Source organism: Entelurus aequoreus, linkage group LG04 (assembly GCF_033978785.1).
Source record: "Entelurus aequoreus isolate RoL-2023_Sb linkage group LG04, RoL_Eaeq_v1.1, whole genome shotgun sequence".
Taxonomy (NCBI): Eukaryota; Metazoa; Chordata; class Actinopteri; order Syngnathiformes; family Syngnathidae; genus Entelurus; species Entelurus aequoreus.
In genome coordinates, this window is record NC_084734.1 from 34,750,176 (window position 1) to 34,769,296 (window position 19,121).

General features: G+C 36.0%; 1 protein-coding gene across 7 annotated transcripts in view; it reads right to left on the reverse strand.

Annotated features, from left to right (window-relative positions):
- eya4 (EYA transcriptional coactivator and phosphatase 4) overlaps nt 1–17,420 on the reverse strand; it is a 120,405-nt gene extending 102,985 nt beyond the window's left edge. For 2 of the 7 annotated variants that reach the window (XM_062044688.1, XM_062044680.1), the window contains exons 1-2: nt 17,151–17,418; nt 8,558–8,621 (exon numbers count right to left, since the gene is read on the reverse strand). In XM_062044688.1, the coding sequence (XP_061900672.1) occupies nt 8,558–8,590 (33 nt within the window). In that variant the 5' untranslated portion in view covers nt 8,591–8,621; nt 17,151–17,418. Of the gene's footprint in view, nt 1–5,457; nt 5,543–8,557; nt 8,622–17,150 lie in introns of all 7 variants that reach the window. The other 5 variants (XM_062044684.1, XM_062044681.1, XM_062044685.1 and 2 more) reach the window with 5 other exon arrangements.
- Nucleotides 17,421–19,121: the final 1,701 nt, after the last annotated feature.

A 19,121-nucleotide genomic window follows, 5' to 3' on the forward strand; every position in this document is an offset into this window, starting at 1 on the left:
TGTATCTGTAAGTATTATGCAACTAAGATTATTTGATACTTGTTTATATTGACAAATGCTGTGTTTTCCATTATATTGTTCAATTAATGATACTTCTAAGTTCTTAAATATGTCCAGCTTGTGTGCTATTGTATGTTTAGCTGTTGTGTAGCTGGTAGCTACTCATAGCCTATAACCTACCGCGTTTACCTTTTATAAAATGATACTAAAACACAAGAAAATACCAAACGTGTGCTTATTGGAGGACTTTTAGATGTTAACTGGCTGTCCATCTTTGCACATGAAAATGTGCTGTGTTTGTGCTTGTAATACAGCACTTATATAGGAGATATGAAATGCAAACCGATATAAACCAATAGTTGTTTTTTTTGCTCATATCGGGCTGTTAGCCGATGTCAATATCGGATTGGGACGCCCTTACATTTGCCTTATTGAAGATCCTTGTTGGCAAAAGATTGCGCAGAGTGAAGCAGAAGGGCAGGAGTGTGGGGAGCCACACGGACCACCACCTACCTCAAAGTCATCACAACTTTCTTTTGGAGGAAACCGAATTCCTGGTAGGAGTTGAGAGCAAGCAAACACTGGCACGTTTTGTAATAAACACACAAATTGGACCCACACAGTGTATTAAATAAAGGCCTACTGAAACCCACTACTACCGACCACGCAGTCTGATAGTTTATATATCAATGATGAAATCTTAACATTGAAACACATGCCAATACGGCCGGGTTAACTTATAAAGTGCAATTTTAAAATTCCCGCCACACTTCCGGTTGAAAAACTCCTTTGGATATGATTTTAGCGCGTGACGTCACAGAATCCACGGAAGTGGTTGGACCCCGTCGAACCCGATACAGAAACCTCTTGTTTTCTTCGACAAAATTCCACAGTATTCTGGACATCTGAGTTGGTGAATCTTTTGCAATTTGTTTAATGAACAATGGAGGCTGCAAAGAAGAACGTTGTAGGTGGGATCGATCGGTGTATTAGCGGCTAAGTACAATACTTACAGCAACACAACAAGGACTACTTATTACGCCTAGCCGATGCTTGCCGCCAAACCCACGGATGAAGTCTTTCGTCGCGCCGTCGATCGCTGGAATGCAGGTGAGCACAGCTGTTGATGGGAAGATGAGGGCTGGCTGGCGTAGGTGGAGCGCTAATGTTTTTATCATAGTTCTGTGAGGTTTCAGGCACAACACCGGTTGCTAAGTTGCTAAATTAGCCTTAGCGTCGTTAGCAACAGCATTGTTAAGCCTTACCAGGCTGAGAATTTTTAACCGTGTAGTTACATGTACATGGTTTAATAGTATTGTTGATCTTCTGTCTATCCTTCCAGTCAGGGATTTATTTATTTTGTTTCTATCTTCATTTGAGAACGATGCTATCACGTTAGCTCGGTAGCTAAGTGTGTCACCGATGTATTGTCGTGGAGATAAAAGTCACTTTAAATGTCCATTTCGCGTGCTCGGCTCTCATTTTCAAGAAGATATAGTATCCGAGGTGGTTTAAAATACAAATCCGTGATTCACAATAGAAAAAGGAGAGAGTGTGGAATCCAATGAGCCAGCTTGTACCTAAGTTACGGTCAGAGCGAAAAAAGATACGTCCATCACTGCCTCTCTAATCCTTCACTGTAACGTTCCTCATCTACGAATCTTTCACCCTCGCTCAAATTAATGGGGTAATCGTCGCTTTCTCGGTCCGAATCTCTCTCGCTCCATTGTAAACAAAGGAAATTTGTGAGGAATATTGCCTCCTGTGACGTCACGCTACTTCCGGTACAGGCAAGGCTTTTTTTATCAGCAAACAAAAGTTGCGAACTTTATCGTCGATTTTCTCTACTAAATCCTTTCAGCAAAAAGATGGCAATATCGCGAAATGATCAAGTATGACACATAGAATGGATCTGCTATTCCCGTTTAAATTTAAAAAAATCATTTCAGTAGGCCTTTAATGACACGAGAAGACTGAGTAACCAATGCGTGGGATTCTTTGGCAAACTATGACATTGCCTTGGGCCCCCAGCTAAAAGGGGGCCGCCTGACAACTACTATTTTTGGATTCAAATTTAACAACAACAAAAAATTTGAAGTGAAGTGAATTATATTTATATAGCGCTTTTCTCTAGTGACTCAAAGCACTTTTATATAGTGAAACCCAATATCTAAGTTACATTTAAACCAGTGTGGGTGGCACTGGGAGCAGGTGGGTAAAGCGTCTTGCCCAAGGACACAACGGCAGTGATTAGGATGGCGGAAGCGGGGATTGAACCTGGAACCCTTAAGTTGCTGGCACGGCCACTCTACCAACCGAGCTATACCGCCCCAATTTCTGATTCTATGATTGAAAAATACAATGACTGTCAGAACAATGTCAAAGACACTGTCAGAATCCCCCTTAAGGGGCACCTCCCAGCAGCAAAGAGGCTCATATGCACACTGCAACAGTGTCAATGACACCGTTCTAGGAATCCCCCTCAAGCGGGCCCCTTGCAGCAGCCAAAAGGTCTGAGCATAGCCACTCGTCGTGACATAATGTTATGATCTCTGAACTTTTGATATGAACCAAAATGACCTCCCAGGAAGCCAGAAGCAAAAGAAAAAAAAGATGAGGAAGAGAAGAAAATACTGCGGTAAGACTTGGCTATTTCGGGGCCCTTATGGCCACTTGCCATTATAACACTGAAACTACTGCATGAATCGCAACATAACTCAAAGGCGAACTTCACTTTTTTTATTTTATGTTGTGAATCAATCACAATCCCTATGTAAGACAAGAACACATATATTCTTCTTTTTTATGAATTGTAATTTGTAATATACAGTAAGTTTGAGGTGGCTAACAATGCAGCTAATGGGAGTACACTATACTGCACTAGGACACTAACAATACTCCGTTTATATCTCGTAACTTGAATGTTAACCAAGTATTAGTGATATTGTTATTATGCGCGCTAACACAGACAAACTATTTTTAGCTGCGCCTTGGTCACAAAGTGCTAACTAGCGTATGCTGCTATATTGACATAATGAGCCAGTGAGATGGTGCATCGCCTCTGATTTGGTAAAAGTTAATTTAGATTATAAATGTCTCTCTAATGGATAGTAGAAGGTTGTGGCCATAAACTTAGAAGTTGGTCAAATCTGACATTCAACATAATTAGACTTAGACTTAGACTTCCTTTTATTGTCATTCAAATTTGAACTTTACAGTACAGATAAGAACAAAATTTTGTTGCATTAGCTCGTTGTGGTGCAGAATAAAAGAGCAATAAGGTGCAGATATAAATAGATAGATTACTGTACAGATAAATATATTGCACTTTTGCATATGCATCCATGTTTATGGATGTATGTTGTATTGTCTTTATATTCCAGCGAGTTAATCAGTTTTTGGGGGGAATTGAGGGGATTATTATGATGCGTTCAAGAGTCTTATGGCCTGATTGATTGATACTTTTATTAATAGATTGCACAGTACAGTACATATTCCGTACAATTGACCACTAAATGGTAACACACGAATAAGTTTTTCAACTTGTTTAAGTCGGGGTCCACGTTAATCATTTCATGGTAACGCCATATACCCGCAGATGGCAAGAAAACCAAGAAAAGACGCTCGTTTGAGGCACTTTTTTTAACTCTTCGTGAGAATTATGGTTATTTCTTCATCTAAACGGAAAGATATGAACACCCTATCAGTCGGCATCTAAGTGAGAGCAGATATTGTTCAGTAAGTGATTATTTTCTTATGTTCAAAGTAGGGCTGGGCGATATATCGATATACCGGTACTCGATATATCGCGGGTTTGTCTCTGTGCGGTCTAGAAAATGACTATATTGTGATATTCGAGTATACGTTCTCACGCAGTTGCTTTTAGCTGCAGGCATTACACTGCAGGCTCTTCTCACTCTTTCTTGTCCCTCCTTCTCACAGACTTAATCAAGCGCACCTTCTTACATACGTCACATAGGTATACGCCCTCGCGGAGCAGAGAGGTAGCAGCATTGGTAACGTTAGCTGTGGTGCGAGTGGTAATACGAGAGAAAGAAGGTGCGAATCTGGTAACAAATGAAGGAAGAATTAATTCCCAAGAACAACAGCACGGGGTCCATCGTCTGCCGGTGGTTTGGCTTCAAGTGGGAATATGTCGAACAGACAACCGCAATTTGTCAAGTGTGGGGCAAAAGTGTTGCTACAAAAAGTAGCATTACTGCTAATATGTAGCATCATTTGAAAAGACACCTGCTAGAGAATGAAGAGGGCTTACTCCGCATGTCAACATCTCTGTTCGGTGCCACACCAACAAAATGCTGAGGCAACCATTTCCACATCAACACCGTATGAAAAAAATAGTCCACAACAAGGAGATAACGTCCGCCGGAACCTACCACATAGCAAAGGACGTACACAATTTGATTTCCTATTATGCAGCTTATTTTTATTTGACAGTTATTGTAATATCTTGTGTGACATCATGCACAAAAGTGCACTTTATTTGTTTTAAACTATTGTAGTGGCGTTCTGTACAAAAAGTGCACTTTAATTTAGTGTTGTTTTGATTTGTCATCTTAGTGACATCATGCACAAAAGTGCACTAATAGCTTGTTTTAAAATGTCTCTGACAATCTTGCACTTTCTGTTTTGAAATGCCATGAATGTTTGTGCCACTGCTTAATAACTGTTTAATAAAATGCAGTATGAAGAAGAATGTTTTAATGTAGACACATAGAATCATCATACTGCTGTGATTATATGCATCAAGTGTTCATTCAAGGCTAAGGCAAAATATTGCGATATATATCGTGTATCGTGACATGGCCTAAAAATATCGAGATATTAAAAAAAGGCCATATCGCCCACCCCTAGTTCAAAGTTTGTCTATCTTTTTCAGTACTTAGCAATACTGCTGCATGATGCTAAATGTTTATTGAAACACGAATGACAATTCATACACCACTATAGGTTTAAAATGAATAAAATACATAAAAATATTATATGTTAATATGAATGTGCTTGTTCCTACATTACATATATATTTATTGCGTGATGTTGATGGAGGTGTTTGGATGTTTTTTAGAGCACTTTATTGGTGGACTAGAGTGACTGCTATTGGCTCCATTGTTAGCTGAATTTTGCTAGCGTTTATTTACAACTTAAAATGCATAAAAAGCATGCAGATTGTCTCACATAAGAATTGTGAATGATGGACAACATTTAAAAGAAAAAAGTGCAGTTCCCCTTTAATGCTCCTGTAATATACATCATGCACGCCAAAAGAGATTTTGAGAGTGCTTAATGCTTTCAATTTGCTTTGTTAGCCCCGTAGTAAGTGTGCAAAATGTAAGAATAAGATAGGATTTCTTTAACTAAGATGTACAATTAATGATTTTCTTTCTTGGGGAATAAATAGGGGCCCAGGTCCCTCCTTTGTCTAGGGCCCCCAAATACCTTGAAACGGGCCTGCTCCGTGTGTGGCACCACAGCAGCAGTGTCACGCTGACCGACTATGCTGACGTTAGTTGCCAACAACAAGCTGTCCGGGGCAAAAGAAAAGAAAGTGAGGGACTTAATAACATTATATTATCACTTAAATTTCTGCGGACCATGAATACACAAAAAAGAACAGGCTTTGCAACTTTTGTTGGCAAAGATTTACGGCTTGTGCTCGAAGTGAACCACACAATGTTATGATCTCGCAACGTCAGCATCTGACTGAAACAGTTAGTATTATTATTGACTATATTTGTAACTTAAGAGTCCTGTAAGATCACTGCAGAAGAAAGGACAGCAGCTGTACTCAGGAGGTACTTTTGTTCACATATTGATCTCCCACACGGAGCAGTGTCAAGTCCGCTGAAAAACAGAGCGCACACTTCCAGCCTTCACTTCTCTTTTGACTGCACTAACAAAACAAGACTGCCAGAAAAATAGCTTACATATATTTACGGTTATTATTTATCACTAGAGGAAACAATACCTTATTGCAGTAGTGTCAAACGTATGGCCCGAGGGCCGGATCAGGCCCGTAAATAGGTTTTATCCGGCCTGCGGGATGAGTTTGCCAAGTATAAAAATTTCCCTGAAATTTTTGACTGAAAGAAACAGCTGTTCTAAATGTGTCCACTGGATGTCACAATAACAATTCTTTGTATCTTTGTAGATGATGCTACATATGTACAAAATAAACCACATGATGTGCATTAGTGGAGGAAAATGATCAAACTACAAAAATAACATACTGTAATTTGATTTTGATATTATATTTTTATCGTGATAGATTGAAAATTAACACCAATGAGTTGACTGATTAACGTTATCACATCATTTATTCAGAAAATATAAATAATTGACAAATAAAGAAACCGCAACATGTAAGTGTGAAAAAACCCAACGACATTATGATTTGTACATTTTCAGAATGTGCTTGTTCTATTTTTAAACAAAGAAAACAATCTGAAGTTGTCTTTATTTTTAAGTTATCGTGCCGTGATTTTACCACCCACTTGGGAGTAGATTTTTTTCCATGTGGCCCCCAATCTAAAATTAGTTTGACACCCCTACCTTAGTGCAATTTGCAGTGATGGAATGTTGCAATACAATTACACATTCACTCGTAATTCCTTTCTCATTTCAAAAATTGCACTTTTTAGACTCTGGAGGAAATTCAAACTGTCCTGAGTTTTTCTTCAGTAATGAGAAAAAAATATTATTTGCACTTTGCCTGCCCTTGCTTTTAAACTTGCCAAAGTTTATTTGAGTTATTATTTTGTAACAGCCTAATGAGCAGAACAGTTCAAGTATAAATAAATATTGATGAATGAAATAGTCATCCTGATTGTTACTTAGCACATGTCTAAAAATATTTACAGCTTTAGCCAATGGCTAGGTTAAAGCCACTGAATAGGTGTACACTTCAAAACACCATTAGTCGACTAATCGCAAGGATAGTTGACGACAAGTCAACTATCAAAATAGTAGTTAGCTGCAGCTCTAAGAAACATGCGTTAAGAACATTGGACACATTCCTATATAGAGAATATGAGGGGTGTACTCAATTTTGTGAGATACTGTACACGCTACAATCTGTGCGTGACATCAGCACCGCATCCTCATTTTGCTTATTTAAAGATCGCTCGGTGTATTGTTGGGAAAATGATTTTGGCGGCGAACGAGGTCCGCATCGCATTTCAAAGTCGTTAGTCAGCCACCAGAACAGGTGTAATTTCATCTCCTCCTCCTGCTGCATCAAGCCTCGTCCTCCCCTCCACCCTGACCTGACAGCCTTCACTGTAATAATAGCGCAACGTGGGACACGACGCACAAACTATGTTGTTTTTATCCACTTTTTTCATGTCGTCCTCCTAGACGTCGCTCGTATGGATTACAGGCCAACCTCAGTGGACCGCCGTCACTCAAATTTACAGTAGAGGAGGGGGGGAATAAACACGTTTTGTCTTGCATTGTGCCACTATTAAACATTAATGAGCAGATATTTCTCAGTTACTTCACCTGCTTTAAATAGGCCGGTGATATCATTCAAAATGTGAATTTGAGCCACATTGACTCATTGTTGGAATTCAGATCTCAGTGGGGGCACAGAGGTTTAAAAATGTTCATACATAACAATTACTTGTATTATTTTTCCAGAGAAATAATGCTAAATTTTTCATTTTTCACTTTATATTTTTTCTAGTAGTATTATGACATTTCTCTTGGAAAAAAAACAAACCCACATTTGAATTTATTAATCAATTACTTGTAATTATGTAACTGCAGTATTCCAATATCCTTAAAATTTTCTAAGGCTATCAAAATTAACTCTTGTGATTAATTGCTAAAAAATTATTGCATTATCATGAACACACTTAAGATTAATCGTGCAATTTATTTTGACCATACAAGTTCTTTCACCTTAACGGCTATATGGTCATAAGTTAGAAGAAAAAAGAGTGAGATTCCGACTGGTGTGCTGGCTAAAAATGTCATTCCAAAATACAGCCTGAAAGAACTTTAGATAAAACTGTTTTGTCCAAATAAATGACATGTATTTAAGTAAAGCGTATCTGCATGACACTTTGACCATAGAATTGCATTTGTGTCCAAATACTGGGGTCTTATCTTACGCAAATTTTAATTATGCAAGCGGGTAATCACCTGCAGTGAATCATAATTAATCCAAATTCCAAAATGTAATTAATATGATTCTAAAAATTGTCATTAGACTGCCCCTATTTTTTTTTCTTTTGATTGAAGTTTGCCAAATATATTTCCTTATATTTACTACAATCACACTCAATTATTGCATGAAAAAATACATTACATTATCTATTTTTTATATAAATATTATACAAAATTAAATAAATAGGGAACACAATTAAAATAAACCAACCAAACAAACAGTAATATTGCATTAAGTGGACCCCGACTTAAACAAGTTGAAAAACTTATTCGGGTGTTACCATTTAGTGGTCAATTGTATGGAATATGTACTGTACTGTGCAATCTACTAATAAAAGTCTCAATCAATCAATCAATCAATCAAACTTACTATTTGTCCGTTGAGGTCTTGTAAGGCCTCCATTACTTTTTGGCTTGTGATCCTCACACTTCAACTGCAAAAAAAAAGTGAAACAATTTGCATAAGTGGGCACATTGTTGCATTATTTACTTGAGCTAACTTTAATGATCAATATGATGATTAGATGATAATAATAATGCCAAATGTGCCTGAAACTCTCCACGACACCGATCTTTGTGTGTGTGTGTTGATGTGTCATTCAGTGTGTTTATGTGTGAGCAACAAGAGATGGGAGGGAGGGAGGCTGGTGGCGGTGGCGCTGGGCAGAGGCATCGTATCGTCTTCAGCTGAGGGCCAAGCGGAGAGATAATTGCAGAAGTAAATATCAACAATGAAAAGGGAGACGTGTAAATGATACGAGCGCCTGGCTGACAGACGTACTCGACAAGACTAAAACACTGACCCTGTTTTTGTTCGCGCAACAGCGATGGCGACAGATTATGACGTGGTTGTGTTTGACGAGGTGAGACTGACGCGATACGATGTCACAAGTTTTTTTTTCAACTTGAAAACCGCGACACCTTGGTTGAGTCAACTGACCCTTTAGCCCTTCTTGTGTCCACTGGTCTAGTATTGAGCCTTTTTTCACCCGAGGGCCACCATAGTTTTTGTCTTTTTCAATGCAGAAAGTAAAGATATCATCCTAAATTTTGCCAGATATAAATCTTGTGAAACAACTTTCTTCTTAGATTCTACATTATTTTTATTACAGACATAGATTCTTTAAATATTTTCACACTACTTTGTGTCATTTTCGACAAAAAGTAAACATAAAAAACGGTGAAAATAGCGATTTTGTTGTGACTTATTTTTTTATTCATGTAAAAGGGTTACAAATATTGCATTGTAGTTGGGAAAAAACGTTATTTGAATGAAAATGGTAGGAAATATATTGTTTATGTATTTTATTTTGGTTCGTAAACTGGATGTACCTTATTGTGAAGGGAACTCAACAAGATGTTTCAGGGTGTGTCCGGCATCTTTACTACTAATAAGGGGTAATGTTGCTACTACATCGTAGATTTCCAACAAAACATTTCTATCAAAGACAAACGTCTCTGCCATTAGTGAGAAGCTTTCACTCTATCAATACCTCTCGACACACATTTATTTGATCAATTTTTTTGTCTCTATTTATTTCTTAAACAACTATCTGGTGCTATTCCTTAATTAGAGTTTAAATGATAAACAGTGAAAATAATGATTTGTTTTTTAATCACTTAATAACTTAATGGGGTCATAGTATGACTTTTTCCTATATTTCAAAACACTTCCTTGTGGTCTACATAACATGTAATGATGATGCTTCGGTCCAAATTTTGCATAGATTTTGTTTTACAGACCATCTTCAAGCCGCTTTCTGACTGTCTTTTGAGACCGTCCACTTTTGTAGGCAGTGTTAAATTACGTGCTGAAGCCCTCCTCCACACCAAACCCCCTTAGACTGCGTCTCCAGCGCGTCAGCCATGTTGTAGTTTTTAGTGCTCCCATATCGAGCTTAACTATCGAGCCTGTTTTCCCCACAATTTCTAGGATAGAGAAAAAGAAGGAACTTATTGACTAAAACTTTGGAATACCACTGAATAAAATCGGTGGACTCACTCAAAGCTCTTTGGGTAAACCTCTACATATATGGAGATATCCGCTGACATACAATAACTAAAGCAAACTACATAACAATTGTCTGAAATGGGAAACGGCTCCTGCGATGAGGTGGAGACTTGTCCAGGGTGTACCCCGCCTTCCGCCCGATTGTAGCTGAGATAGGCTCCAGCGCCCCCCCGCGACCCCAAAAGGGACAAGCGGTAGAAAATGGATGGATGGATGGGAAACGGCTCATTTGGACGAGACATAGGTGTTTTATAAATATCTCAGCCATGCCGCCATGGTTTGATTTCAAATTTTCGAGACCTATAGGGATCTCAAATATTGTATTTTTTGGACCATAGGGCGCACCAGATTATAAAGTGCACTGCAGATGAGCTGGTCTATTTTCCTACAAAAGTTGCACCGGATTAAGGAGTTCATATTATGAATTTTTTCTACATTTAAAACACTTCCTTGTGGTCTACACAACAGGTAATGGTGGTTTTTTGTTCAAAATGTTGCATAGATTATGTTTTACAGACCATCTTCGAGCCGCTTTCTGACCGTCTCTTCAGAATGTGCCGTTTTGTGGGCGGTCTTATTTACGTGGCTCTCCTTTGACAGCCTCTTCTCCCTGTCATCTTTGTTGTGCAGGTAGTTTTTCAACATTTCCATGGCGAGTCTACTGACAGATACAGGTTAGAACTGTACGCTACTTTATATTAGAAATGGCAACAGTGGAGGATGAATGCCCCAAAACAAAGATAGAGAAAACGAAGGAGCTTATTGACTACGGTGTGGACTACAATGGCGGACGCACGCACATTTTTGGGACTTATGCAGATCCCAAATACACAACAGCAAGCACCAATTGGTAAACAAAAGTTGTTTTTGAATAATATTGCGAAACAAAACGCTAGATAATATGTCTCCTAATAGGTGCCATTTTGGTTTCCTTTTATACACACAATAATAATACCCGTATGTTGAAGCACAGTACGTGTGACGACAGTTGCTGTACTGCTCCGCGTTCCATCAAGTAGTGCGGCTTTGTAGTTTACCAAAGTCATACTAAAAAATTTTTTGAAAGATTTTTGATACCAATATTTTGGTACCAGTACCAAAATTATTTTGATACTTTTCTAAATAAAGGGGGACCAAATTTTTTTTAATTATAGGCTTTATTTTAACAAAAAATCTTACGGTACATTAAACATGTTTCGTATTGCAAGTTTGTCCTTAACAAAAGTTGTTTTTGAATAATATTGCGAAACAAAACGCTAGATAATATGTCTCCTAATAGGTGCCATTTTGGTTTCCTTTTATACACACAATAATAATACCCGTATGTTGAAGCACAGTACGTGTGACGACAGTTGCTGTACTGCTCCGCGTTCCATCAAGTAGTGCGGCTTTGTAGTTTACCAAAGTCATACTAAAAAATTTTTTGAAAGATTTTTGATACCAATATTTTGGTACCAGTACCAAAATTATTTTGATACTTTTCTAAATAAAGGGGGACCAAATTTTTTTTTATTATAGGCTTTATTTTAACAAAAAATCTTACGGTACATTAAACATGTTTCGTATTGCAAGTTTGTCCTTAAAATAGTGAACATACTAGACAACTTGTCTTTTAGTAGTAAGTAAGCAAACAAAGGCTCCTAATTTAGCTGCTGACATATGCAGTAACATATTGTGTCATTTATCATTCAATTATTTTGTCAAATTTATTAAAGACAAGTGGTTGAAAATGAATTATTAATCTACTTGTCATAAAGGAATGGCTACATCAGGCTAGAATTAAGGTTTTAGAATGGCCTTCCCAAAGTCCTGACTTAAACGTGTGGACAATGCTGAAGAAACAAGTCAATGTCAGAAAACCAACAAATTTAGCTGAACTGCACCAATTTTGTCAAGAGGAGTGGTCAAAAATTCAACCAGAAGCTTGCCAGAAGTTTGTGGATGGCTACCAAAAGCACCTTATTGCAGTGAAACTTGCCAAGGGACATGTAACCAAATATTAACATTGCTGTATGTATACTTTTGACCCAGCAGATTTGGTTACATTTTCAGTAGACCCATAATAAATTCATAAAAGAACCAAACTTCATAAATGTTTTTTTGTGACAAACAGATATGTGCTCCAATCACTCTATCACAAAAAAATAAGAGTTGTAGAAATTATTGGAAATGACATTGTGTATGTAAACTTTTGACCACGACTGTATGTATATATATACACACAGTATATATATACATACACAGTATATATACACATGCACAGTATGTATACACACACGACTAATTTATGGTCCTAATTTATATAATACATAACGCAAATGTTTGAGAAAAAAAAAAAAGATGTGCTTGTCCCAACCTTGAAAACCTTCCGACAGGGACTTTTAAACGTTAGGTAATATTACTACTGTTATTTTTGGATTAAACAAATCATATAATGCAGGTCAGATACAGTACATTCAGATTATAGTCATTTACTTATTAGCCACGTGTACATGGACAACATTCATTTAATCTGATTATCATTATGATTAGAATGTTCCTGTGTACATGGGCCCTGAAAAAAATGATCTGATTATGACATGTATTTTCATACATCCCACCTTAAATCAGAATACTTTATTTTGACATGCGTGGAACCTAACAAACTAAAAGGTGTGTTATTGTTTGTGCTATAGCGCCATCTTTTGGCTCACTGCAGGTGCTGAAGAAGTAGTAGACTTCTAATATAAACAAACATGGATTTGTGCATTTCTATATTGTCCGACGTTATCACGGTGTTTATCAGTTTTTCCTTCCGTTCACTACTTTTGCATTACCTCTCTTTTTGAAATGGAGCTGTTCTGTGTTATTTATGTTGTGATATGTTCGGGTTGCGGCGCGTCTTCAGGTTACGACATTCTGTGTATGCGTTTGAGGCTAGCAGTTAGCACTTAGAGAAGCTGTAAATTTGTGAATAATACAGCTCGTTAAGACGACAACTGGATCCCTTCTTTTATTGTTACATCCACACACGTGTTTGTGCTAGTCTCGTTTTAAAGCAACAAACTCAACAATATATAACGCTACTTCTACCATGAATTGATTACGTGGACCCCGACTTAAACAAGCTGAAAAACTTATTCGGGTGTTACCATTTAGTGGTCAATTGTATGGAATATGAACTGAACTGTGCAATCTACTAATAAAAGTTTCAATCAATCAATCAATTCTGTATATGTTGAACGGGGGAAGACAGCAGCAAGACAATCGCTTTATTCCGAGATAATCAAATGTGGTCACGCTCCTCCACCAAAGTATAGCTGATATCAAAGACATGCGCAGTAAGCATAATTCGAGCCCGAATTTCAGAAGATGTGTTTTCATGCGCTGCAATCCGAATGACTATTGGCATAAAACTATCGGAATGAAATTTTGATCTGAACGGGTGTGATCAGAATATTCTGAATGGCGTGTTTACATTAAGCATATTTATTCCAGTTAGGCTTTTAATCAGATTAAATGTGTCCACGTGCACATAGCTCTTGATTTATCAGCCTTTGGTAACCTCCTGAAGTACAACAACTAATTTCATTGACTTGTATGAATATGAATGCTTGTTTCCTGGCTCGATAAATGTCAAACTCACTGGCATCTTTTTAATTTTTCATAGCTGCTGCTCCTGAAACTCAAGACAATAATGTGTCTCTCAGGTGAATTGATTTCTCAACCACCACTGTTATTACCAGTAGACCCCTCTCACCTTCTCGGACAGTCTCTTTTCCCTCTTTGCTGCATAAAATGAACTTAACTACAACACATGCATGCATTTGAAGTATGTTTCAATACATATTAACCTTGCATTTGATAAATTCCAGCATGTGCCGTGCTTTGTCCCTGAGTGGACCCTGTGGTCACCTGACACTTTGCAGTGAATCAATGATGCCTGCCATTTCCTCCACAGTGCCACAAGAGAGAATTCTATTTCTTACAGTAGAAGAAACGCTGATTGGGGAGAGGAGGGGGGGGGGGGGGGTCACGGAAGAGGATTTAAAAGGCGATCACTGCACGTTCCAAAGACGGCAATGAGAGGAATATGTCGAACAAACCGCAGAGTGAGGTTGCGGTGAAAAGGTACACGGTTGAATGTCATTTCATAACGCATCTCATTTGTAAAGTGGTATTGGTTTAGTTTTTGCACAATTCAACATGTCGGAAAAGGAGTAGGTAGAAGCAGACTTATTTCATCCTACACCTCCATTTAACATATCTATAGACAGACAATGTGCTCACAAATGTTTCATTTAATGTTCAACCATTTTTATCAACACCAGTCTGAGATGATGTGCTGCTGATAGCAAATACTGACACATGATTTTGCAAATTAAAGTAAATTCCTAATTCAAATATTCAATAACATTGTCATTTTTTGGGTAATGACTTAAAAATAAGTTGCCGGTAATAAAAATATTGATAATCATTATGTCGATTGGGGAGAATTTGGTTAAAGTAACCTTCAGCCATTTATACTCACAGCAGATAAACTGATGTGCCGCTGTAGGCAAATATTAATACAGATTTAATACATTCAGCCAAATTAACATATTTAATAATTACACTAAATATTTAGCCTTTTAATTAAATGTTTGTAATAATTAATTTGCAAATGTATTATCATTATTTATATGTATTCAATAGAACATCTGATTAAAATAACCATCTTAAACCATTTTTACCTTCTGTTGCAGTTAAACATTAGTAGTAATATACTTCTTTACTTTTACTTCTTTATTTATGAATTGCACTGCACGTGTCTTCTTGCTATAGAAAAAGGTCAAATATTTAGAAATAGCTTTCGGTATGATGCAGTGCAGTTATAGTTGCACTGCAAATAATACATATATAATAAAATATTACCGCAATGTTTATTAATATGCTTGGTAATTATTTATTCAAAATAGATTATAGCGGATACAAACCACACAGTAATTTATTTGCGACGCCTAGAAATGCACAAGTGACATTTGTGCAAGCCATCCCAACCATGTGTCTGTAGCTCCATGAAAATACTGTACGTCTACTCATGCACGTGAAATATAATCTTGCAGCCTATGGATTAGGACGCAATGGTCCCGCCCCCCTTACAACCTGTCATGTCGTTGAGGGCCAGTCAAAAGCTGGATGGGCTAACCCGAGCCCTCTGCATTCCCATTTCCTACATATCAAGTTGGAACACAAACGTCACGCGGACTCCACCAAAGTTATTGTATTAAGTTATTCATTTCATGTAACTTGATTATTTATTAATAATATTTTCTACAAAACACACTTGTAATGATTGGTGGTGATTTATGGCCATGTATAGTGATACTTATTTGATCTGCAGATAGTAATATATACAAATATCCTCATAAGAAAATCTCTTAACAGGTCTACAATACACACTTAATAATGAATTAAATTAATTATTGTATTATTGTAAATGAATTTGTAAAGGTGGGTGTAGCCATCCACATATTGATATTGATACCAGGATGTTTAGCTATCAGATTGATATTTTTTAGTTCTCTTCTATGTTTATTTCCAAAGATATATGTGTTTTTTGTTTGTTATTAAAATACTATATACACTATATATCATTATGTTGGTTACAAAGTCAGGAAATAAATAGTCCCTTACCAAAACCCGCCAAAGGATTTGAATGAGAGGAATCATTTTAAACATTTGTGTGTAAAGTGATTAACCAAATAATTTATTTTGTTGACATTGTCTTATATTTTTGAATTAAATATTGTTAAATTATTTGCCTATAATGTGATATTTTTGTTATTATCATGATAAACAAATAAAAACTGAAAAATCACAAAAACATGAAGTAAGCTAAAAAAAAAAAGTCCAAGTAAAAAGAATCAGTATCGGGGATAGTGGCCCTGTATTTACTTGGTGTCAAAACAAAAACACATTTTGTAGCATCACCCACCTGTAATGATTGGTTGCCACATATAGTTGTACTTATAGTCATTGTGGGGGTCAAATGGAAACATATTTAATTATTTATTAATGCAGAATATATATATATGTATATATATATATATATATACATATATATATATATGTATATACATACATACATACATATATATATATACACATATATATATATATATATATATATATATATATATATATATATATATATATATATATATATATATATATATATATATATATATACATACATACATACATATATATATATATATATATATATATATATATATATATATATATACATACATGTGTGTGTATTATATATATACACACACATGTATATATACACACACATGTATATATATATATATATATATATATATATATATATATATATGCGTTAGGTCAGGGGATTTTAAAATAAAAATCCCCTGAAGAGCAGGGAAACCTGTGAAACAGGCTTGTAGGGATGAAACAGCCCCTATGTATAACGGACAAACCACAGAAACCTTGACTATAAATATAATATATATATTTGTATTATATAATAGATTGTATTTACATTTTCTTGACATAACATATAAAATAGAAATATAATATAATAATGCAGAATAAGATGTAACCATATATATATATATATATATATATATATATATATATATATATATATATATATATATATATATATATATATTTTTTTTTTTTTTTTTTAATTTATTTTTTTTAAAATTTTATTTATTTATTTTTTTAAAATTATATAATCGATTGTATTCACATTTTTTGACATAACATAAATTAAGAAATATATTAATATAATATAATAAATCCAACCCCCAGGCATTAAAAAATATGACAAAAATAAAATAATAAAAATTAACATTAAAACGCATTAATAAGGTGTCAACATTTGTAACATATCTTGTATAAATTATTGTAAACGAGCACATTTCCTCACTCAAAAGAAGAAGTAAATAGATGAATGTACCTGTGTGGTGTCAGCAAGTAGTCAAGCCCCAGGTCCAGTTTACTTGCTGGTGCAGCTCATAATGACTTGCACTCCCCTGCTGCTTGCAGGTTGTCACTGACTTGTTTTCAACATACCAAAAACTGACGAGCACAACAGAGCTAACAAACTTCCCAAACCCTCAGAAAGTAGTCGAAGCGACGTTTCGGTGAGCTGGCAGCAACTTTACTCTGGGCCGGCGTTCAGGTTGGAGGAGCAGCAGCAGGCTGCTCAGAGCCATTAAAGCCAACTTCATGATTGAAGACTGCGCTCAGCTGCTACTGCGCATGCTTGATGCTGACAAGCGGACACTGACGGCCAAGTGAGTGATGGGGTTGTTATGTTAATAATACTGTAGCGTCCAGAAGAGGTTTTATTAGCGAAATCGTTCTATATCTACCCATTTGATGTATATTTGCTTCAGTGAAGTAACCTCTCACATTTTTCATGATTTTTTGGTCAATTATACTAAAGGTCATTTAACTAGCAGCTCTGCTAGTGATCTATGTTCTTGAAAGTTATATTGTGCTAACCTGCTACATTGCGATCTGATGGCTTGCTATTTATCTATTTAATTTTGTGTACACACATCATACATTATATGAACTGATTAATGTAAAATTTTACTTCATTTAAGTAGGTTTAGTCAACAGTTCAGCTCGGTGACTTAACTGTCTAACTGGCTATTGAGCTAACTACCTGATGTGGTGTAGGCAATTATCTTGCCAATTGTGGTATTTAAGTTAGGAAAAGCACTGCAAAATCTTGATTTGGGGGAATTTAAGGTAGATTATCAGTATACATTATATACTGTATACATAATATGAAAATATTACATATATGTTATATTTATATTGCTACTATGGTACATGTAACATGTACCATAGTAGCAATATCATGTTTATTCTACTTACTCTACATGATGTTTACTCTACTTTATACCTACATGATCCTTTCCATCCTTACCCTTTCCATCCTTTGTGACTGAGCTACTGTGTGGAACAATTTCCCATGTGGATCAATAAAGTTTGTCTAAGTCTAAGTCTAACTAGGGCTGGGCGATATGGCTGAAAACTGTATTACGAAATAATTGTTTTATAGCGGTCAATGTCGATAATTATTGATATTTTTTAGGACCTACAGAAAATAAGCACCAGGAGAAAAATATATTAAATGTAAACATTTTAATCTAAAATGTAACCTTCTTCCGATTATAATCCTCTCAGCTTTCAAGGCAGAGAGGAAAGGAAATGTCAACACAACCGTGGAAAACATAAACAATTATTGTAAACAAAATTCTAAAATCACATTGAATGTTTAACAATAACCTCTTCAAATTAAGGTGAAAAAATAGGAATATACTGTATAAGAAATGCTTAATAAACTGTAACACATAGTGCAAAGTGTGAAAATGTAAACATAGAAAAACCTTAGAGCAGGGGTGACAAACTCAAATACAGAGTGGGCCAAAATTTAAAAATGAACAAAGCCGCGGGCCAAGATTGAACAAATTAACCTTTTAATAGGGACCCAAACAAGTTTTGCATTGAATATTGAACAAGCAAGGCTTATAGAACTTTATAGTGACATGCAAAATCGAGTTTCAAATAATAATAATAATAATAATAATAAAAATATCAATGGCATATCAAATACAATTTAAATAAAAATGTAATGCCTCTTGTCTATTTGCAGCCTTCTGAGGTAAATATCAACATTAACATTTTCCACAGGCTAATAAATTTGAACATAAAATAACAATGAATAAACCAACCATTCAGGACTTCACAATACTATGTCAGACCCACTCGACATCCACTGCTTTCGGTCTCCCTTAGAGGGGGGTGGGTTACCCACATATACGGTCCTCTCCAAGGTTTCTCATAGTCATTCACGTCGACGTCCCACTGGGGTGAGTTTTTCCTTGCCCTTATGTGGGTTCTGTACCGAGGA